General features: G+C 36.3%; 1 protein-coding gene across 3 annotated transcripts in view; it reads right to left on the bottom strand.

Annotated features, from left to right (window-relative positions):
* Positions 1–18,763, bottom strand: part of DPH6 (diphthamine biosynthesis 6) — a 196,472-nt gene extending 177,709 nt beyond the window's left edge. Inside the window, exons 1-3 of one of the 3 annotated variants that reach the window (XM_072038918.1) lie at positions 18,197–18,763; positions 14,209–14,303; positions 11,722–11,915 (exon numbers count right to left, since the gene is read on the bottom strand). In XM_072038918.1, coding sequence (XP_071895019.1) covers positions 11,722–11,915; positions 14,209–14,303; positions 18,197–18,219 — 312 coding nt within the window. In that variant the 5' untranslated portion in view covers positions 18,220–18,763. The remainder of the gene's footprint in view (positions 1–11,721; positions 11,916–14,208; positions 14,304–18,196) is intronic. The other 2 variants (XM_027458247.3, XM_027458245.3) reach the window with 2 other exon arrangements.
* Between the last annotated feature and the right edge of the window lie 299 nt (positions 18,764–19,062).

Genomic DNA, 19,062 nt, shown 5'->3' with positions numbered 1-19,062 from the left:
TTGATCAAGTTCTGTAGAAAGAAGGTCTTAAAAATAGAATTAAAAAATGTTTTAATAGAACATTCTAAGAAAAAAAAAAGTCTTAAAAATTCAATTTAAAGTTAAATGTAAAGAGTCCACTGGGGTCATACAGATTCTTTATAAATGCTTCCAGTGAGAAAAGTCAACACTTCTTTTTATGTCAAATAATGTTCTATTTTAGACTGCAATATTTATTTTTCATCTTCAAACTATTGTTATAATGTAGACAACTGTTAACCAGTGAAATCTGTTCCCTAAGTAGATATGTATTGCTTTCTATAAAGACATTTCTAACATTCTGTGTGATTCACTGTGATTCTGTGATGCAGTATCCGTATCTTTTGGTATTTCACAGTCAAAGACAAAGTCAAAATCAAGATGATATTCAGTCATGGCATTACCTACCCTGCATTAACTCAAGTTTTATGAAAGGACACCTGAAAAATGAGTTCATTTTTTTTCTGATTATTTCAGATTTAATCCAACTAGTTGAAAAGAAGCGTGATATTTTAAGGGAAAGGAATGATTATTAGGTGAGATAAAATTATCATTAACATTGACTAAAAAGCAAAAAAAAGTATGTAGAATAAACCGGGCATTTCCTTTAAATATCTGCAGTGGCTGCTCTATTCACTTCTTTGCCTGGTCTTCATAAATTGTGCTCATTCTCGGTAGACAGAAGAGCTGTACTTCATCATCTCCAATAATACAATCTACACTTACCACTATTTTAATCAAATTGAATCTTAATTTGCTAATTTTATTGCAAGAAAATATACTTTATTCTTCCCTCCCCATAAACATCAACTTACCTGTCTCAGCGGTTGCAGTGCAAAATTAAATCCTTCTTGCACTGCTATCCTTTGAACACTTAAAAGAAATCACTTTCATTTATTTACTTTGTAGTAAGAATATGATGAAATTCTATTCAAAAGATTAAAACCATATATAAAGCAGGCATTAACTGATTAAAAATGGAATTTATATAACTCCTTTCTAATACTCAATTTCTGCCCAGTCTTCAAGGATTAAATTTTCAAGATCACTTAAAAAATTGTAACAACTCATGGTACATGGAAACTCATTGTAAGGAAAAAATGTTTTACAACAACAAAAAACACAAACAAAAAACAGAAACAAATTAAAGACAGTTCAGCAAGCTTGTGTGGGTATTATGAAGGTAACAGTGCATGAAGAAGCTCATTAACAAAAATGAAACAAAGAAATCAATATTTAAGATTAGCAATAATTGCACAATCGGTGCAAGAACTAAGCTTGATTCACAACTTCAGTTAAATTTTGAATCAAGTAAAGTCATTTTGACCAAATTTAACATTACATTTCTGCCAGCATAAAAATATTTGCTTAACTAAAACAAACAAACAGAAAAGCAACCCACCCACAGGTCACTTCTGTAATACTTTATGTTAATGGGTAGCAGATACAGGGTATTTCCTGGATTAGACAGTGCACATTATACCATAAGAGTTGCTTCCTTCAGCAACATTTCAGTATATGAAATCCCACGTCGGTAAAAAGTGAAGAGCTCATATGTCGAGAAGCTAGAGATTACCCATAAACTAGGCAGATGAAAAAAATCAAAGCTTGGACACACTACACTCTCAAAGCCTCTCACCTCTTATCAGAGAGGGCTATTTTAATTTAGCCTTCATCTTCATTTATTACCAGAACTCAAATACTGCAGAGTGGTTTGTGATGTACTATTTACTCCAACAAAATTCTTATCACTTGTTACAGAGAAAAATAGTCTTCAGAAGTAGAAAGCTGGTGCGTTTATCTATCTACTGCTCCAAACGAACTAAGGGATGTGGGCAGTCATGTGTTTTACACAAATCATTAGAGATACAGGAATGTTTTGAATAGCCATCAATGGTTACATCATTAACTATAATTTACTGCAATGACTTATGATTTTCAATTCATAGAAGTGCATTAAGAGTGTGTTCTACACATACATTAACACTCCCCATCATAAAATAAAACCATTTAACTTTTCATGGAGTGACTTTTATGATACTGTTATAGAAGAAACTAATTGTAGTTAAAACCTTTATTTTTAAAAAGGTCATGCTTTCTTACTGTAGTTTGTAATATTTAAATGGCAGTTCATGAGTGTGAATGCAGATGTACCACAATTCTGGGCACGTGTGTTCAATACTAAACCCGTCCAATAAGTTCTGCAGAAAACGCGCAATAAAAAGTTATTTGCATATTATTTACCTATAATGAGGTAAAAAATCTAAATTGCAAATGAGTTTTGGAGACAAATCAATGCTAAAGGACAACAATTACTTCAGTCACGGTGTGAATTAAAACCACATTAATAAAGCTTAGGGGCTGTGGCAAGCACATCTTAAGTCCCTGGCAGGTCATTCAAGACCTGGCTTAAGAGGAACAGCAAGCATAAAGTCTAAAACTATGTAGTTTTAAGGTCCACATAAAACAAACAAACCCAAATGACAAAAACCACAAGAAGCTCCAAGAAAACTCAAACTTCCATCCCCTTTAAAGACTGCCCTGAATGCCTGATAACATCTCAGTTTTTCACTATATAATGACAAAACAGAGCCAAAAAATATAAATAAAAGAGGACTCAGAATAGTCTTCCTTTGTTCCCTTTCTCGTGTGTAAAACACAGTGAAAATCAAAATGTTTCCTCAAGGAAAAAAGTGCTGTGTCGGAGTTAAAAATAAATCTAAACACCCTGCTCTTTACCTGAATACTCAAAACCAGCTCTATGGAGGAACTACAGAGGGCACTGTTGTACCAGTTTTCAGGAGTTACAGTACTGACGGCCTGAGAAACAGAAGACTGCCAGAAAGAAAAGAGAGAAAGAAAGAATCCAGAGTTAGGAGAGCATGCAAATGCACTACACCTAATATAGTAATACAGCAAAAAGACTGAAGCTGTATTTCTGAAGGAAAACGGACTGAAAAAATGTTCACGTAGCAGACTGTCAGGCTGATAGGAATACTGCAGTGCACACATTTGGCATTTTCCTTTGTAGTACTTTCCATGGAGAAGGTAACTAATCATAGTACTTCCTTATCCTTTGCAAACAGCAACCTCTTCCAGGAATCCCAGTCATAATCAATATGAAAATGAGTGCTGCCCATCGTGCACTTCTTCCCCAGACAGAATTTATCAACACGCAGTATCTTCATACTGTATAGTTCTCTGTAAAAGGCCAATTCTGTTTTATTCCTTTTTTCCTAATGACAGTTACAAATCAATCATTTCTATTTTGAAAACAGTAATGTTGGTGCAATATAAACCAAATGAAATCCTAGTCCTTCTGTAAGAATTGCCTTTAAACATACTGATCAGAAACAGTAAGCGTCCAGCTGAGAGTAACGCAAACATGCAATTGCTGTATGTATGACGTTCATATCAAATAGGGGTGTATTCAATAAGTCAGCTTAAATAAGTGATTGTGTAAGAAAACAAAATGATTTTTACACAAAGAATGGGCTCCAGAGATAAAAATGTTTATGAAAACAAATTTGATAAATGTTTTACTGTTCAATTTTATAAAAGCTCTTCTATCCTTGATTGCATTTTATTAGAATTATCCCCAATTATATTTCATTAAAAAACAATAAATTTTAAAACATGCATTACTGCTGCCTAATGAGAATTGCAAACAATATAAAGCAGGTAGTTGCTTCGGCACAGAATAAGATTCTTCTTTTTTTTTTTTCCTCTCCATTTTTTTCATGTCTATCCTTAAGAAGCCTGATGAAGTTGCCAAGCAAGAAACCGAAGTACTGAAATAAGATACTGATAGCATCATCCACTTAAATGAAACCGTACAGGAGAAAGGTGCTGCTCATTTTTCAACAATCTGCTGGAAAAACAAAGCAAAACAAAACCACAAGAAACATGTTTTACAGTATTATAGCAAAAAGCATAGGATACATTATGAACACTGACTTGAAATCACATTTAAAGAAGAAAAGCTAAATGAAAGATATTTTCAAAATAAGTTGGGCATAACAAACCAAAGAATAACGGTTAGCAGAGAAGATGCTCAAGCAAATAGACAAAACATCTACCAGAAAATTGTCTACAGTTACGTGCATGAATGAACAAAAACAAACAAAACCAAAACCACACACGTTGCCTGTGGATACTCACTCACATCCACATGCATAAAAACTGTGATGGTAACTGTGAAGAAACTGTCTCTCTAAGCATGAACAGACAGATACTACACGAAAGGAAATCTCCACAGAAAATCAAAATCCAATTATTATTTATAAATGAAATTTGAAAAAAAATGCAAAGCCAGACACCACAACTATATTTACCAGGAAAGACCCCAGTTCTTTCACAGACACTAAAACCATGGAATGCTTGTAATTAAGTAATTGTTAATAAAAAAAATAAAAAAAAATAGCACGCATGTTGGAAACAGGTTTCATCCAGGTTTTTCTCATGTTTAGCTTCCAAACAGGCAACATATATGCAACATTAAGTGAAAGTCAACTAAACTTAAATTGGTATATATGCTGACTTCAGGCTAATTCTGTTTCTAAATCAAAATTATTTTAGAATTGCTGAACATATTACCAGTCTAGTGATCTATATAGCAATTGTTTTTCATTAGCATTGCTTCTGACTAATAGTCCAGTTTTATTCTAAAAGTTTCACCTTACTTTGTTGTTTTTAAGTATTAGAAAATTTTCACTATTATTATTTTCATACTCCTTTTGAAGTATGTTAAGTCTGCAGGCAGGCTGCATGCAGGTAACCAAAACTAATAGTTTTTCTTAACTACACAGTATTAATAAAAGAAGTGCATATTAACCCACTAAACGTCAACTACAACACAGGACCAAAACAAGCAAAGGTCTTAAATTATGATACCCGTTAACTCTGCATAAAATTAACTGTGTTTTAACTTAGAAATGTTGTAGTTCATTTCCACAGACGTACAATTGAATCCAAATGGGGCTATTACTGAAGCTGTTGAGTCTATGCATGTCACCTAAATAAAATTCAAACCACAAAAAAAGTTTTGATAACGTTTACAAAATTGACTTAAACATCTTAATGTATTTTTCCATTTAACTACAATACCGAATGCCAAAATGTTAATAGATGACTCTAAATATTCAAGATATTTAACAAGATATTTGAGGTTCCTTTCTCCCCATGCAATACAGCACATTAAAACCAATTTTACTATCGTAATTTATTCAAAGCTTGATTATGAGCAATAGCTGCTAGAAGAAATACAGCATTGTTGATTCATATACAAGCATTTCACTTAACTACATTGGATAATAGCAGTGCTCCTAAGGAGCATAAAAGCAAAGTGATTAGAAGTCATTACTGTTAATTAGCATTCACTTTACATTGATAGGGATGAACCTTTTCTGTGCTGAACAAATGGAAAGCTTTTATCTGAACGTCTGCCAAACCTGGTCAAGGTAGGCACAGAAATAAAATGTCAGTGACCAGTAAGTAGAATTCAAAACAAAAATAACAAAAAAAGCAAAACAAAATCTACGGATGTATCATCATCCAATTAGTGAGATTCAGTTTTTAAACAGGAAGAGGTTTGAAGGGAATGAATAAAACTGGAAACTCATACTTCACATTCTGCAATCTCACTGATAAAAGGAGGAAATGTGTGTTTATCAAGCTTGCTGTGAGTGCACGGTTCATTTGGCGTCCAGTAAACAATGCCTGGCTGCCCATTTCCAAATGCATGTGAGAATCTTGCAACCCAGAACATCATATTCAGCAGGCAAGGTCACACTAGAGATGCCCTGGAAATAGGAAATTAGGAAAACCTGGCAATCAGAGGTTTAAAGCTGACCAGAACAAGCCCTCAGGCTTGCTTACCATCTTTCACCACCAGCCTGACTGTCTCTGCTTATTCAATATTAACACAACAAGACAGAGTGAGTGAAAACAACTCCACACACCTAACAGGGAGAAATACAGTGACTTTTTTGTTTACATGAGGCTCAACATTTCTCACGGTAAGAAATGTTTGAGGTAGTCTCAAACGTTGCTCAAGATCCCATTCTGGAAGGAAAACTGACCCCTCCTGAACAGTTCAGATGAGACAGGCATCCTGTTGATTAAAAAATTTCCTTGTTCCCTTCTCATTTTAAAATTCAAACTAAACACACACACATACACACAAAATGTCTTGAGAATGGAACAAGATCTATAATTATTTTTATTGTGTCTGAAGTACTGCTAACTGTGTGATTACTTCTTAACCTCTTCCTTTAACTTATTCATCGCTGGTTCTTATTCATTGCTGGTGACAATGGTCCATCCCCTAGGTGGAGAAAGCTATAGAGCTTCGATCCAGAATTAAAAGAAAAAATAAGTCAATTAAACAAACAAACAAACAAACAAACCAAACAAAAAGCAACAACAACAAAAAAAAAAAAAAAAAAAAAACAAAAAAACATTGAATGTGCTGAGTGCAAAGAGACAATTCAATTCTTACAGGTAAACTCATTCAAAAGGTAGAGGAATTGTTATTCTAAAAGGTAGAGGAATTCAGTGTATATTGCATGAAAAATCACATTAAATATTTTGCCTTAGAAGTAATCTTATTTTGCAAGGAAGCACAGTTATTTATCTTTTGTCAGGGTAGGTAGCCATTTAATAGAATTTCTAAAAGTTTACATACAACATTCATGACTAAAGGCAAGAAAAAATGTGCCAAAAGATACAATGTCCAAATGTTTACCTAATCAACGTGACTAGTAGAGGGCACAAAAAATAAATTCTATTGTTTCATCTGTCAGTGTTTCCCTTGACACTTCAGGATGTTTTTTTCAATACTAACATTTAATTTACTCTACAAAAATTGTATTTCAACCCCGGAATTATATGTAAAGCTAATCTATCAAAGTATCGGTATTCTCAATTTGCATATCTTAAGATATGGAGAAAAAAATCAAGGAGGGGTGAGTTGTTTTTGTTTTGTTTTGTTTTCCAGAAATTTTGCATAAAAATAAATACCTCTTCCTATAATTTAATCTTTATCAAATTTTTTTTAGAAATATACCTTTAAGAAATTAGCCTACACATCCACACACACACAAATTGTAATAAGGAAAACATCAAATTTTCTTCAATTGAAGAAAATGGGAAATGATGACTGAAACTGCTCCAGAGACTTCTCAGCTCTCTGAATCCCATCAGTAAGAGAAGGAAGCTACCTGCTTTGTCTGAACATTTATAAACTGCAAGATTAGTTTGGCGAACAGCATGCTGTGGACCTGATATTAGATTCTTGAGGTCAATTGACATTCCTTAACTAATACTATTTAGATCTTTAAGACTCCCAAGGAAGTCTGCAAACCTTATTTATACATGTTAAGAATACAGGATTAGACTTTATCATGCAAATACTGTCACTGAAGTCACAGAGACTACCAAGAGCTGATTAAGATGGATACCTAAAAGCCAAGTGACTATTTCTAAATACTTTACTGTCTGTCTTATAAAACATTTTTTAAACACTGAGTACCTGCAGTAGAAAGTTCTACTAGATTTACTCATGAACCTTCACTGGGAACACCCAGAAGTTTGGCCACAAAGTCAGCCATCAGCACCAAACCTGACGATCCTTTTTTACCCATTAGCTCCAGCAGCTCAGTTCTGAAGAACAGCGAAAGGAAGACTATTTCCGTAGCATGGAAGACTATTACCTATAACGAGGAACCGAAAGCTTTATTTTCTATCACAGAATTAATCCCTATACAAAGGCCACAGGATAATCTAGTATTCTATTCATTTATCTCAAACCCTAGCTCTGTTTGCTGAAGAACTTCAAGTCTTAGGGAGTTTCACTGAATAATGAGAGTACCTAAATTATCTCTATTCCACCCAAACCTGCATGGACAACATACTTTGTGTCAGACAAAGTATCACCTGAAGTAACACCAAATTGCAAATTTCATCTGTCAGACGGACAGAAATACTTCCTGTCTTCAGTAAATATCCATGTCGGTCTATTTCAAAAATCATGATCCTGCCCATAAAAAAAAAATAATTAAATACATGAGTCAGACTACATTAATAAGCTCTTTGTTGCTGCAACTACAAAGCACATTACCTATTCTTAGTAACTGACTGAGTTATAAGATCACTGCTCAAGGATGTGGTATTATTTTAAAAAATGAATTTTCTTTCTTTCCCCTTCCACAAGGCTGATAAAATGAAATTCTGCCACAAGCAAAAGCTATTTTTGCTAAAATATTTCATAAATCCAATATACCCAACATCAATTCTTACTTTTCAGATGATAACCAATGAATGGTATCATAATTAATAATCCTTCAGTCCTGAGATCCAGTATATTAATTTCTTTCAAGTATACTTTTTTTTTTCCTGTAAGCTTGCAGGTTCAGAACCCAGAAAGTGCACCACAAAAAGAACTGACAGAAATACGTTAAAACTGAAAATACACAGAAAGTCAACATGCATGCTTTACAATAAGCATACACAAATATATTACACAGAAACAACAAACAGAATCAAGTTTTTGAAATACTAAATTTGAAACACTCAAGTACTGAAAAGTTATAAAAGATGAAAAATAGTTTGAAGAAAAAAAAAAAAAAACTTTTAATCAATATAGTTCTAGATTTCCACAAATCACCCCAGCAGTAGAAACTTACCAAACATAAACAAAGCCTTCACAGAACACAGAAGACAAGGCATGAAACTTGGAAAAGGACAGCACTGTCTACTAAAACCCAGAATTGAAACAAATTATCTTGCATTGGTTTGTATAGTCTGTAAGCTGCTATAACCACTACTCTAAACAAAGCTTTAGCCGTAGATCCCTGGGATATAGAATACAACCCAACATTCAACCGAAATCCATCCAACACACAACCTCTCTCACACCACTGTAATGTATGCTTGCGTAAAACATTAACGCATTATTTGGACAATATCATAATTGCACTGATGAGGGAGAAAGTAGTTAAAGCCTATGCTGAGGAATGCATTACAGGAATGTTTCATTAAAACCCCTGCATGCTCCATTCCTTCTAATCAATAAAGGGAAAGAAACAGCTTTTCTACACATTTCCTGATATCAAAGATACAGACATGACAAAAACCTGAATGATAATTCAGATAACTAAGAAACTCTAGAGCTTACACGCTTACTGGAAAAAGCCCCAATATGCAAAGTGTCAAATATTGACAATCAAAGATATCAGTAATCCTTATTCAGTAATATGGATAAGAAGTTAAATTATTCATTAGAATTCAGAATTTACATGCATCACAAAGTAAAAATACTACTATCAGGTGAGGACTGCCAGGTTAGATGCATTCAGGCATCATATAAATACTCTGATATATTTCAAAATATATACAGAATAAAGACGATCTAAAATAGGACATTACCCAAGAAAAGCGTAAATATAAATTTACAATCATCTAGGTTTTGGACAATAAAATTAACAGGTTTACAGTCATTGGCAGTCAACATCACTTTTTGAGTCCCTTGAACTACAACAAGACTGTTGCCCTGGGTTTCCAAGCACTGCAGAGGAACATTTAACCTTTTAAATGTCAGGCGTTCATAATGTTTTATTTTATTTTATTTAAATCACATACTTTTGATTTCATCCTACCAGTTTTTTCAAATGTGGTTGGTTCTTAATTATTTTTTTAAAATAAACAAGTACCTTTAATTGTAACATTCTTTACAATGTAAAAGCAAGGCATGTTATGCAATTTTCAACTCGACACACCTTTCCTGCACAGTTAGCCCCAAACCATTTGACAGAAAAACAAAGATGCATTATTTTGACCAGTGTTTTGAAATTAAGCTCACTTAAGGATGCATTTTTACAAGCCTCCTGCAGAATTCCACTTATCCTTTCAATAGAGAGCAAATTGAGCTCTCTGTTTTAAACATCTAAAAAAAAAAATCATAAAGGAAAATCACAAGTGATTAAAACTTATATAGTAAGGCTACAAAACTGCAGTCATAAAATGTGCAAAATAAAAAAGTTTTCTAAATTATTTTCAATATAGAAGTTTCATCTCCTTTTCTTAAAACTAAAAACACAAAGAGTTAAAGCTCTTGCAGATTACTTCCACCTGCTATATACAATTATTCATCAGAATATGCAAGACTTCTACCGAAACTTTTGCACCAGAATTTCATAGATATATTTGACTACAAGGGTTATCCAAAGAGAAATAGTATGTTAAAATAACCTTTATGTTAGTATTTGTATCTTTAAACTATCATATAGTGGAATTAATATTTCTATACAGGAAAGAAATAGTTATTTGGTTCCAGACAACTTGATAACATCTCTTTCAGTTGTAGTTATAATTATCATGTATTAACTTCCAAAGCAGAAGTTGTCAAGATTTAACATTAGCATTAATTTATGTCAAGCATCCATTTCTCCAAAGACAGCAAGGATCGAAAAGGAAGTATGATCTTAATTGCCTCTAATCTGCCCATTTTTAATTAAATTGATCAGTAATTTATTATGTTACACTGTGGCAGAAAACTGCTAGCATGCAGCTTTAAGAGACAGCATATACTAACTAGTCCTTCTAATTTCTAATACTATCAGGATTCGTAAGACATATAAAAGTGCTGTGCCATATTTCTTTAAATTTCTGTACTGCATGATATGCACATTCCATTTAAAACCTCCATGAAGCACTCTAGAGTGCTACAGCCTACATGCACTATTCTCCTGTTGAGTAGTCTCATACTCAACACAGGTACATGATCTTGATTATCCCTTTCAAAGATGCTTAGAAAAATGTAACATCCAATTTCAACACGGTTCAGAAAGCGCTCTGCATTCAAACCACTTAGTCTAATCTGAAAGTTTTTTGATTTTTTTTTCTACTAAACAAAGAATAAGCTAAAGGTTTATGAATCTCAATTCTAGTTTCAATGGAAAAAACAGAGGAAGTGGAAAGGGTGCTGGAAAACGTTCAATACCTGAACTGAAGACCAAAACTATCTTCAGCTGAAGTTTCAAAAAGTGGTCTACCAGTTTTATCCGTAAAATTAAATGTGTATTTATTTTTAGTAACCATAAATATGTTTTTCTGAACATTGTATTGTTTTAGTACTGTGCACTGCAGACATCAACACAATAAAATGCCACAGCTATTACGTGATATATTAGAATATAGTTGGAGGGCTACCAGAATCAAAAACATAAAACATTCTGTAATACTTTGTGAACTATCTGCAACATAAAAACAAACAATAGATTCTGCTTTATAGAGCATAAGAGCAAACAAATGGAAATGTACATACCTTAATTTCTATGCGTTGATAAATGCACAAAGCCTCAAAAACCTCTAATTCAAGTAATCAAACAATGCAGTATTTCAAATATCAAACTACATAAACATTTGGTTTGGGCCTGAAATGTGGATTAATAAGCCTGATTTACACTGTATGAAAAAGGGAATAAATTGAATAAAGTTACACCATGTATTTACAGTGCAAAGGAATTTGCAGAACAAAGGAATAAAAGTTAAACTTTTTAACAATAAAAGTGTCCAAAGCTTTTCTCAAATACCTAAGTGGATCACTTACCTAAATTCATAAATGAGTCAAGCAATTTAAGCAATAAAAGCACATTTAAGCGCTATAATTGTCCTCAAGTATTTCATTCTTTTCATTTAGCATACCTTAACAAGTTTCAAGAGGTGGTAAAGGTCTTCAACCTCATCCTCCTGACACGCAGTATACACTCTTCCACTATTTACGGTGGTACCCTTAATGACACAGCGATAGAGTGGCAAATCCAATGCATCAGCGTAGAGCTCAATGGCATGGTGTCCAACTGTCTGATACATATAGCTGTCCAATTCATCAGTCTGCCCTGCCACAGTCAAGAAATAATCACACTAGGTACATAATTTCAACAGTTACATATAACTATAATACTTCAAAGCACTGAGAATGTATAGATGTTAATATTTTTTTGGTTCACAAACAGATGTTTGCTGACATTACCTCTATAAACATGGAAAGGAAAAAAAAAAAAGGATGGCTTTCTACACCCAACAGACATATGTCAAGAACATGCTAACTATTTGGAAATTGTGCAGATTACTTCTCCTTTGGAATTCCTCCCTGCTTCATCCAAATATCTTGAACTGGTCCAACTCTGCTATTATTTATATGGTAATTCAAATACAAGCATATCTCAGAGGCACAAACCCAAGTCCGTTTCAGCATATTCGGTGCAAGAAATCTGGAGTGCAGTGCAACAGTGAAAATAAGCAACAGGTTGTCACAATTTCCAAAATTTTTACTGTTTAAATTGTTATCATGGTCATGAAGAGACAAGAACAGGTTATTTGAACCCAATGCTACAATGTTTTGACATTAGTTAACGGAGAGGAGAGGAGAGGAGAGGAGAGGAGAGGAGAGGAGAGGAGAGGAGTCTCTGCTGCTGTTTCCTTAATCAGCAGAAAAAAAGTTAACTGAATTTTCTTGTAAGTAACTTGTAGCTAATAAATGGGGGGGGAAGAGTTAAAATACAGGTGTTTTGGATTACAACTAAGTCACAAACTCTCTGATAAAGGCATTATATATAAACATCTTTCAAATAATTTTTCAAATAGGTTAAAAAAAAATCCTGATGTTTCCTCATTTATTAAAAGCTAGTGCACTTCACTATTTTAATGTTAATTTGTTAATACTGTCACTCCTCTTAATTTACACACAAACACATTATGCACCTCTGCTGTACCTCTAGCACCTCTTGCAAGGAGAAAGGTCTATAATATTGATCAAGGTAAATAATTTGTGATGTAACAATTAGGTCATGTCACATTTGATGCCATGCAACAGTAACAAAGATACGTATTTGCTCAAAATGGGCAAATCCAAACCCATAATTACAACTAACCAAGCTAAACCAGAACAGTTGGCATAAAAGAAAACTCAGTATTTTTCAACATACATAAAATATGACAAGGTCTTTAAACTGATATCCAGTTCAGAATACTGAGTTTCTTTATTAATTGAGACTCTCCAGGCAACAGTGGTACAAGATAAAATAAAATGAATGGCATAGAATCCACCATTGCCTGAAGCACCTCAATTAACTTTCCACAAAATTTCCAACTACACACTTAAAGAGAGCATTTTATGATTTTAATGACAATATACTACGTTTCTGATGTGGATATATTAAAGACAACATACTTCAACAAGATTAGAGATGATTATGTCCTAGCTACAAAGAAAATAAATTGTTACTGTATTCCCAAGCATTTGCCAGTTCTGTCCATGACTCATTTGTGATGTCAGCTCCCATTTTGTTTCACTTCCTCTGTATAGCTTCCTAACATGCAGTTTCCAGGTATCATGCCTAACTGTTTAACATACATTGAAAAGTTAACATATGGTAATATATTTTAACATATTTATTATATTCCCCTACCAGCTGGGTAACAAATCACTTCATTTTACATTCTAGTCCAACACAGAAGTAAGCAGTAGTCATCTCCCCCTCTTACCTCACCACTGGCTTAGACCAATGAGTTGCTCCCATTATCTTTCACAACAATAAGCCTAGGCCTAGCCTGTGAGGAACTGATCATTTCTGATCCAAGCTAGAAGGAAGGAAAAAGGAAGGAAGAATGTGTACCAAGGTCAATTGCAATCCAATTGGTTCCTTGATCCAGTTCACAAATGCTGGGCTAGAATAATGGAGGAAGATAAATGAGGATAAAAACACAAGCAAGCAGCTGCAAAACAGCTGCTTATTTTTTGCAACTTGTATGGTTTCTGCCAGTTTAAAGCATTTCTAGAAATAGGGTGTTTGTTTTGTTCAGTGATGTCCTGTACCACCTTTTACTATTTGAGCTACTGAACACGTACAACCTCTTCATACACCACCAAAACATTTGTATTTTCCCTTTTTCAATTTGTGTAAGTCTTTCTTTTAACTGATCTTCATCTTGTGTGATGTCCCCCTTCCCTGAAGGAAAAAAAGATTTTTCCTCAGTCTCTGGGATTTCTTCAATAAACCCTTCAATATAAATACATATATAGAAAGGAACCTAAGATGGGCACAGTTGTGCATCTGTTGCTTTTAATTAAAGAAAAAAAAAAGAGAAAAACAAACAAACGAACAAACATAAGAATTAAAGCTTTCCTACCTGTGCTTTCAGCAGGTCTTAAATTGGCTAGAGCAACAATCTGATGCCCAGCAGCAACACATTGCATCATATTATAACAGCTGTCCTTCCCACCACTGTAAGAAAAATAAAACAGTGGCAATTAAGTAAAAATGCTGCTAAAAATTTTAGCCCCTTATGGCTTTTGCCTAGCTGCTACAATTTAGTATCAACAGAGCTGGTTGCAAAGTTTTCAAATAAAATGCAAAATATTAGCAGGAGCATAAGGATGATTTCACCATAGTGAAGCTTAAACAATGTTTATATAGATATGCATAATATCTATATACAGCATCCATAAAGCATGCATCCAGTTCTAATCTTTATCCCATTTCTTATCAGAGAACTTCCACAAAAACAAACAAACAAACAGTTAAACTGGAATCCGTTCAGAACAAGGATTATCAAGGACTAAACCCACAAAAAAACCACCAGTATCTGTTCCGGAGAGCCACCAGTGTTAGCAGTCATTTTAGATAAAGACACTCATTTAGTAATATTTATACTTCATGAGATACATCTGCAAAAGTTTCAACATTTTGTACATTTGTACATCCCATTGCCAGAAGTTATAATTATTACAGGTAGTAATTTCAGTTGGCTCTGCATGGAACATGCTATTTTTTACAACAGATACCTGCAGATAACAATTATGAGAGCTGATTAAAAAAATAAATAGAAAAACAAGCAGAACAATATTCTTTTCTGAGGCCAAGAGATGATACCATAAACATGGAGAATTAAGTTTGACTGAATTGAATCCAGTAAGGGTCCAGTAAGACCTACTGGAACCTTTTCTGCTCTCAGTGAGGAAAGAATCCTGCTCTCCTGGTGGAACTGAAACAGAAGCTTTTCCACAAATGTTAATCTCTATCAAAGAAATGTTACAGTCTTACAGCAAAACGAAGACTGGTGTAGCATATACACCATTTACAAAACCTACGTTCAGATTCCCAGCCTTCAACCTACAACTGCAAAAATCAGCTTAGGGCAGGAACTGGAACACAGATCTAGATCAGCTCCATAAAACTACTCCTTGCCTTACACTCACTGAGACAGGGAGAGGACAACAGACAGTAGTAACAAACAATCCTTGCTACAGCAGGCCACTAGTTTCCTTGTGGCCACAGTATTACTATCAAATTTCTTCAGCTTTTTCAACAAAAAGTTTCCTGTCTTATCTACCATTTATGCAAGAGCTTGAAGCTATTCCCCTTCATTTTATCCATGCTAAAGTTCTGTATGCTGACCCTAATTGTAATTGTGTAACTCAAACCTCAAGTAGAAACAGTATCAACAACATGGCATCCTTTTGTACTTTACAGATTGTCATAAAGCAGGTGCTTATGTTTCGGTGTTATAAAAGTAAATATAAATATGATAATAAGTAGATTTCTAATTTGAGGTTCCATCTGTACCTGACATTATTTTCATGCACACCTACAACTTTCTTCTAATCTATATACGGACAAAAGTCTAAAATCATATGTTCATTAGTTCTGGATACTGGGCTTGATAGCTTGAAAACACAGTTAGCATTCATTTCATAAAGTGAAATTTCAGGTTTAACAGACACATACTGAGACAAAGGCTCTTTTCTTTCTGAATGGCTTCATTTTCAAAGTATGAGCCTCCCACTAGCTCTAATTTCAACTCCAAACAAGAAAAATAATTATGACAGCTGATATTTCCCTATGCTGTTTAGAGCATTTCAATATTAAAATTGAATTATTTTTAAATTAAATTTTAAATTAAAAATAAAAAGACACCAGAATAAACGTATTAATCTTTTAAATTAATTACAATTAGTTGAATTCAAATTTATTGTTTTAAGATGAGGCTACATTCAGATTTTCCAAATTTGACCAAAATTTCTAGAGTACCTTCTGTATCACATGCTACTATAATATTTATTTTCTGCATTATTGTTATCGTAGCCCTAGAAAATAACTGTCAAGAAACAAATGGAAATAGTGCCCACCTACAAGGTCTTCTAATCTAACTGTAAAACACACGGCAATTAAGGCCAATGAAGCCAGACATCTAGACATCAATAGTGTAGGAGGAAGGTGGACCCAGCATAGGCCCAGCCTGGCTGAGAGCTAGGCTGTGTTGGTGTGAAAAAGAATAATAATAATAATAATAATAATAAAAAAAAAAAAGGCACTAAGAAGAGCTATGAAGACAGATACTGAAGTAGCTTTGAAAACGTTGCCTGGAAACTCCTCTCAGTTGTCATCACAGAAGAAACCACAAAGCCTTTTTGTAGAGAAGTGTACGAAGCTGGGCTACAAACAGGACTAGTTTTGACAGTCCTCCGGGTATGTCAACAGGTAGGCTTATCAATGAACAAAATATTAGAAGAAAAAAAGTAGGGTAATGTAAAGACATAATTCCATAAAAGAATTCTGGGAAAAAAAAAAAAAAGTACTTGCTATTGACAAATATAACCATTTACAGTAAGAAAATTCTAGAAGAATTAAAGAGTTGAAAAAAACATATTTCAGTTGGAAGACTGGCTTTAAAAAGTCTATGATTTAGCACAATATACAATACAGGGTTTAGCCCGTAAATACCACTTTAATAGCAAGACTATCAACTTTAAGTGTGGGCAACGTTTTAGAAGAAAAAGAAACAGGCTGAAGTAGTTTTATACATAATCCTGACCTTTTCAAAAGTAAGAACCACTTTTTTTTTCTTCTGATCTTTGAGGCTAGCTCTGTTACAAAGATTTCAGACACTTTGATGTCTCTTTAAAACTCTTCTTAAAACTATTACTGAAACTAAATCCATCCTTGTAAAACTGCCCATTAAAATAGCAATTGTGTTTCAAACCTGTTTTAGGATTTTATTTCATCCTGCCTTTTAACACATTCCTCTGCTTAGAGAATATCAAAATAAATAAACCTGGAAGACTGAATCTTATCTCTAAAAGAAGAAAAAGCACTGAAGCTGATTTTCCTACTCTGTATTTAAGCAGGTCTTGAGAAGTGTAATTAGCATCTGTTGTATAATTTGGATGATGTTTGCAGTGACTTGTAACTGTTGGGGCCAAACCACAATTTCAACAGGCCTTGACATTCTACACTGCCTGAGAGAATTTAATAGATTAAATGTTAAGACTTCAGTAAAGTTAGTACACCCAAAAATAAAAATGCTCTGCTCATATATACACAACCCTTTTCCATTTACAGGTTCCCTAGCTTGCTGTCTTCTAATTCACTATTATTTCTCAAGAAAGGAATGCACTGCACCTGTCTTTGTTAGGAAAACAAACTAGTATTAATCTCTTTTAAAAAATTAAAAAAAAAAAAAAAAAAAAAAAAGGCTGTTTACAGTACAACTGTAGAAACTGACGAAAGCAGCAGGACTATGTGGAGTGCAAAAAAAGCAGCCCCAGAAGACAGGGCTGTGTCAAACTGCAACTATTAAACAAGCTCTGTCTTTTTTAAAGTGAGCAAAATTAAATGCCTCTCAGAAGACACACTAGGAAAGCTATCATAGGAGATCATAAGACATTGGGGGAAAAAAAAATATCTGAAAACTGAACTGAAAGTAGCAAACTCCCCCTGACTGTCCGGGACTTGGCAAAGGCTCCGCAGCCCCAGGCAGGCAGCTCGGGCATAAGATTTTTCTTACGCAAGAATCTTGTTTTGGGTGGGCGGGTGGTTGTTTTGGGGGGTGCACGTTTTGCTGTGTTTTTACAGAGAGCTCTCGCCCGTGTCCCGGCAGCGAGGGGAGGCGAATACAGAAGCCGCTGCAGACCTCTCGCTGCCTGCAGGCGGGGACCTGCAGCCCGCTGCCCCCGCAGCCCCCGCAGCCCTGCCTCCCTCCCTCCTCCCTCCCGCGGAGCCGGGCCGGGGCGGCGGACAGCAGGCGCGGGGCCGGGCCGGAGGACGGCGCTAGGCGGAGCACGACCCCGGCCTGTCCCCCGCGCCCTCCCTCCCTGTCGGCAGCCCTGGCCCGTTACCTGATGAGAGCCACCACCCGCATGGCGCCCGCTGCCCCGCGACGGGACGGAGCCCAGCCAGCCCGCCACCCGCGCACGCCGCCGGCCCCGCCGTGTGCTCCCGCTGCCGCCCGGCCGCCTCCCTGCAGCGCGCCCTCCTCCCGGGGCGGCCGCGCAGACTGCCTGCCCCAGCTACCGGCGGGCTCGCCGGGCCGCCGCCGCCTCGCCCTGCGGCGGCCCGGGCGGCCGCTCCCTGCCGCAGCCGGGAAGCGGGGGCCGATGCGCAGCGGCCGGTGGCGGCCCGGCTGCTGGGCGGCGAGCGGAGCGGCGGCGGAGGCACCGCGCGGGGCGCCTATGTGAGGGCAGGCCGCGGGGCCGGGCCGGGCCGGCGCTGCCGGGTGCTGCGGGGAGCACCGCGGGGCTCGCCCCGAGGCGGCGGGGTCAGCGGCGGCCCCTCCGAGGGGCCCCTGCCCTGTTAGTGCCCCGGGAGTCGGCGCGGCGGACGCCGGAGGGGGCGGCGGGCAGGAGGAGGTCTGCCTGCTGCAGGCCTCGGCGCTGCGCTGCGCGCTAACATGTCCACCTGCAGCGCTGAGCCAGAAACCTCGTGTAGGGCTCATGTGGGGCAGCTTTCTGAACGACCCCGCCGCTGTGCGTGTCGTACTGTATCCCCTGTAGGTTTCTAGGCTGAATCGGCAGAAAGCTGCTACAAATGCCTTGTCTCCAAATCCAGGCACAATTTTCTTTCTCCCGAGTCACAGGAGAAATTTACTGGGTTATTTCTGCTGATGTGTCATCCCAAATAGCGTTCACTCGAGTAAATAGACTAAGTGTTAGACCACCAAATAAAAACACTTTGGGGGGGGGGGGGGCAGGAGTGTTGAACCATG

Source organism: Anas platyrhynchos, chromosome 5, assembly GCF_047663525.1.
Source record: "Anas platyrhynchos isolate ZD024472 breed Pekin duck chromosome 5, IASCAAS_PekinDuck_T2T, whole genome shotgun sequence".
Taxonomy (NCBI): domain Eukaryota; kingdom Metazoa; phylum Chordata; class Aves; order Anseriformes; family Anatidae; genus Anas; species Anas platyrhynchos.
The sequence above is the reverse complement of the archived record's forward strand: the minus strand, read 5'-3'. Positions and strand labels throughout refer to the sequence as shown.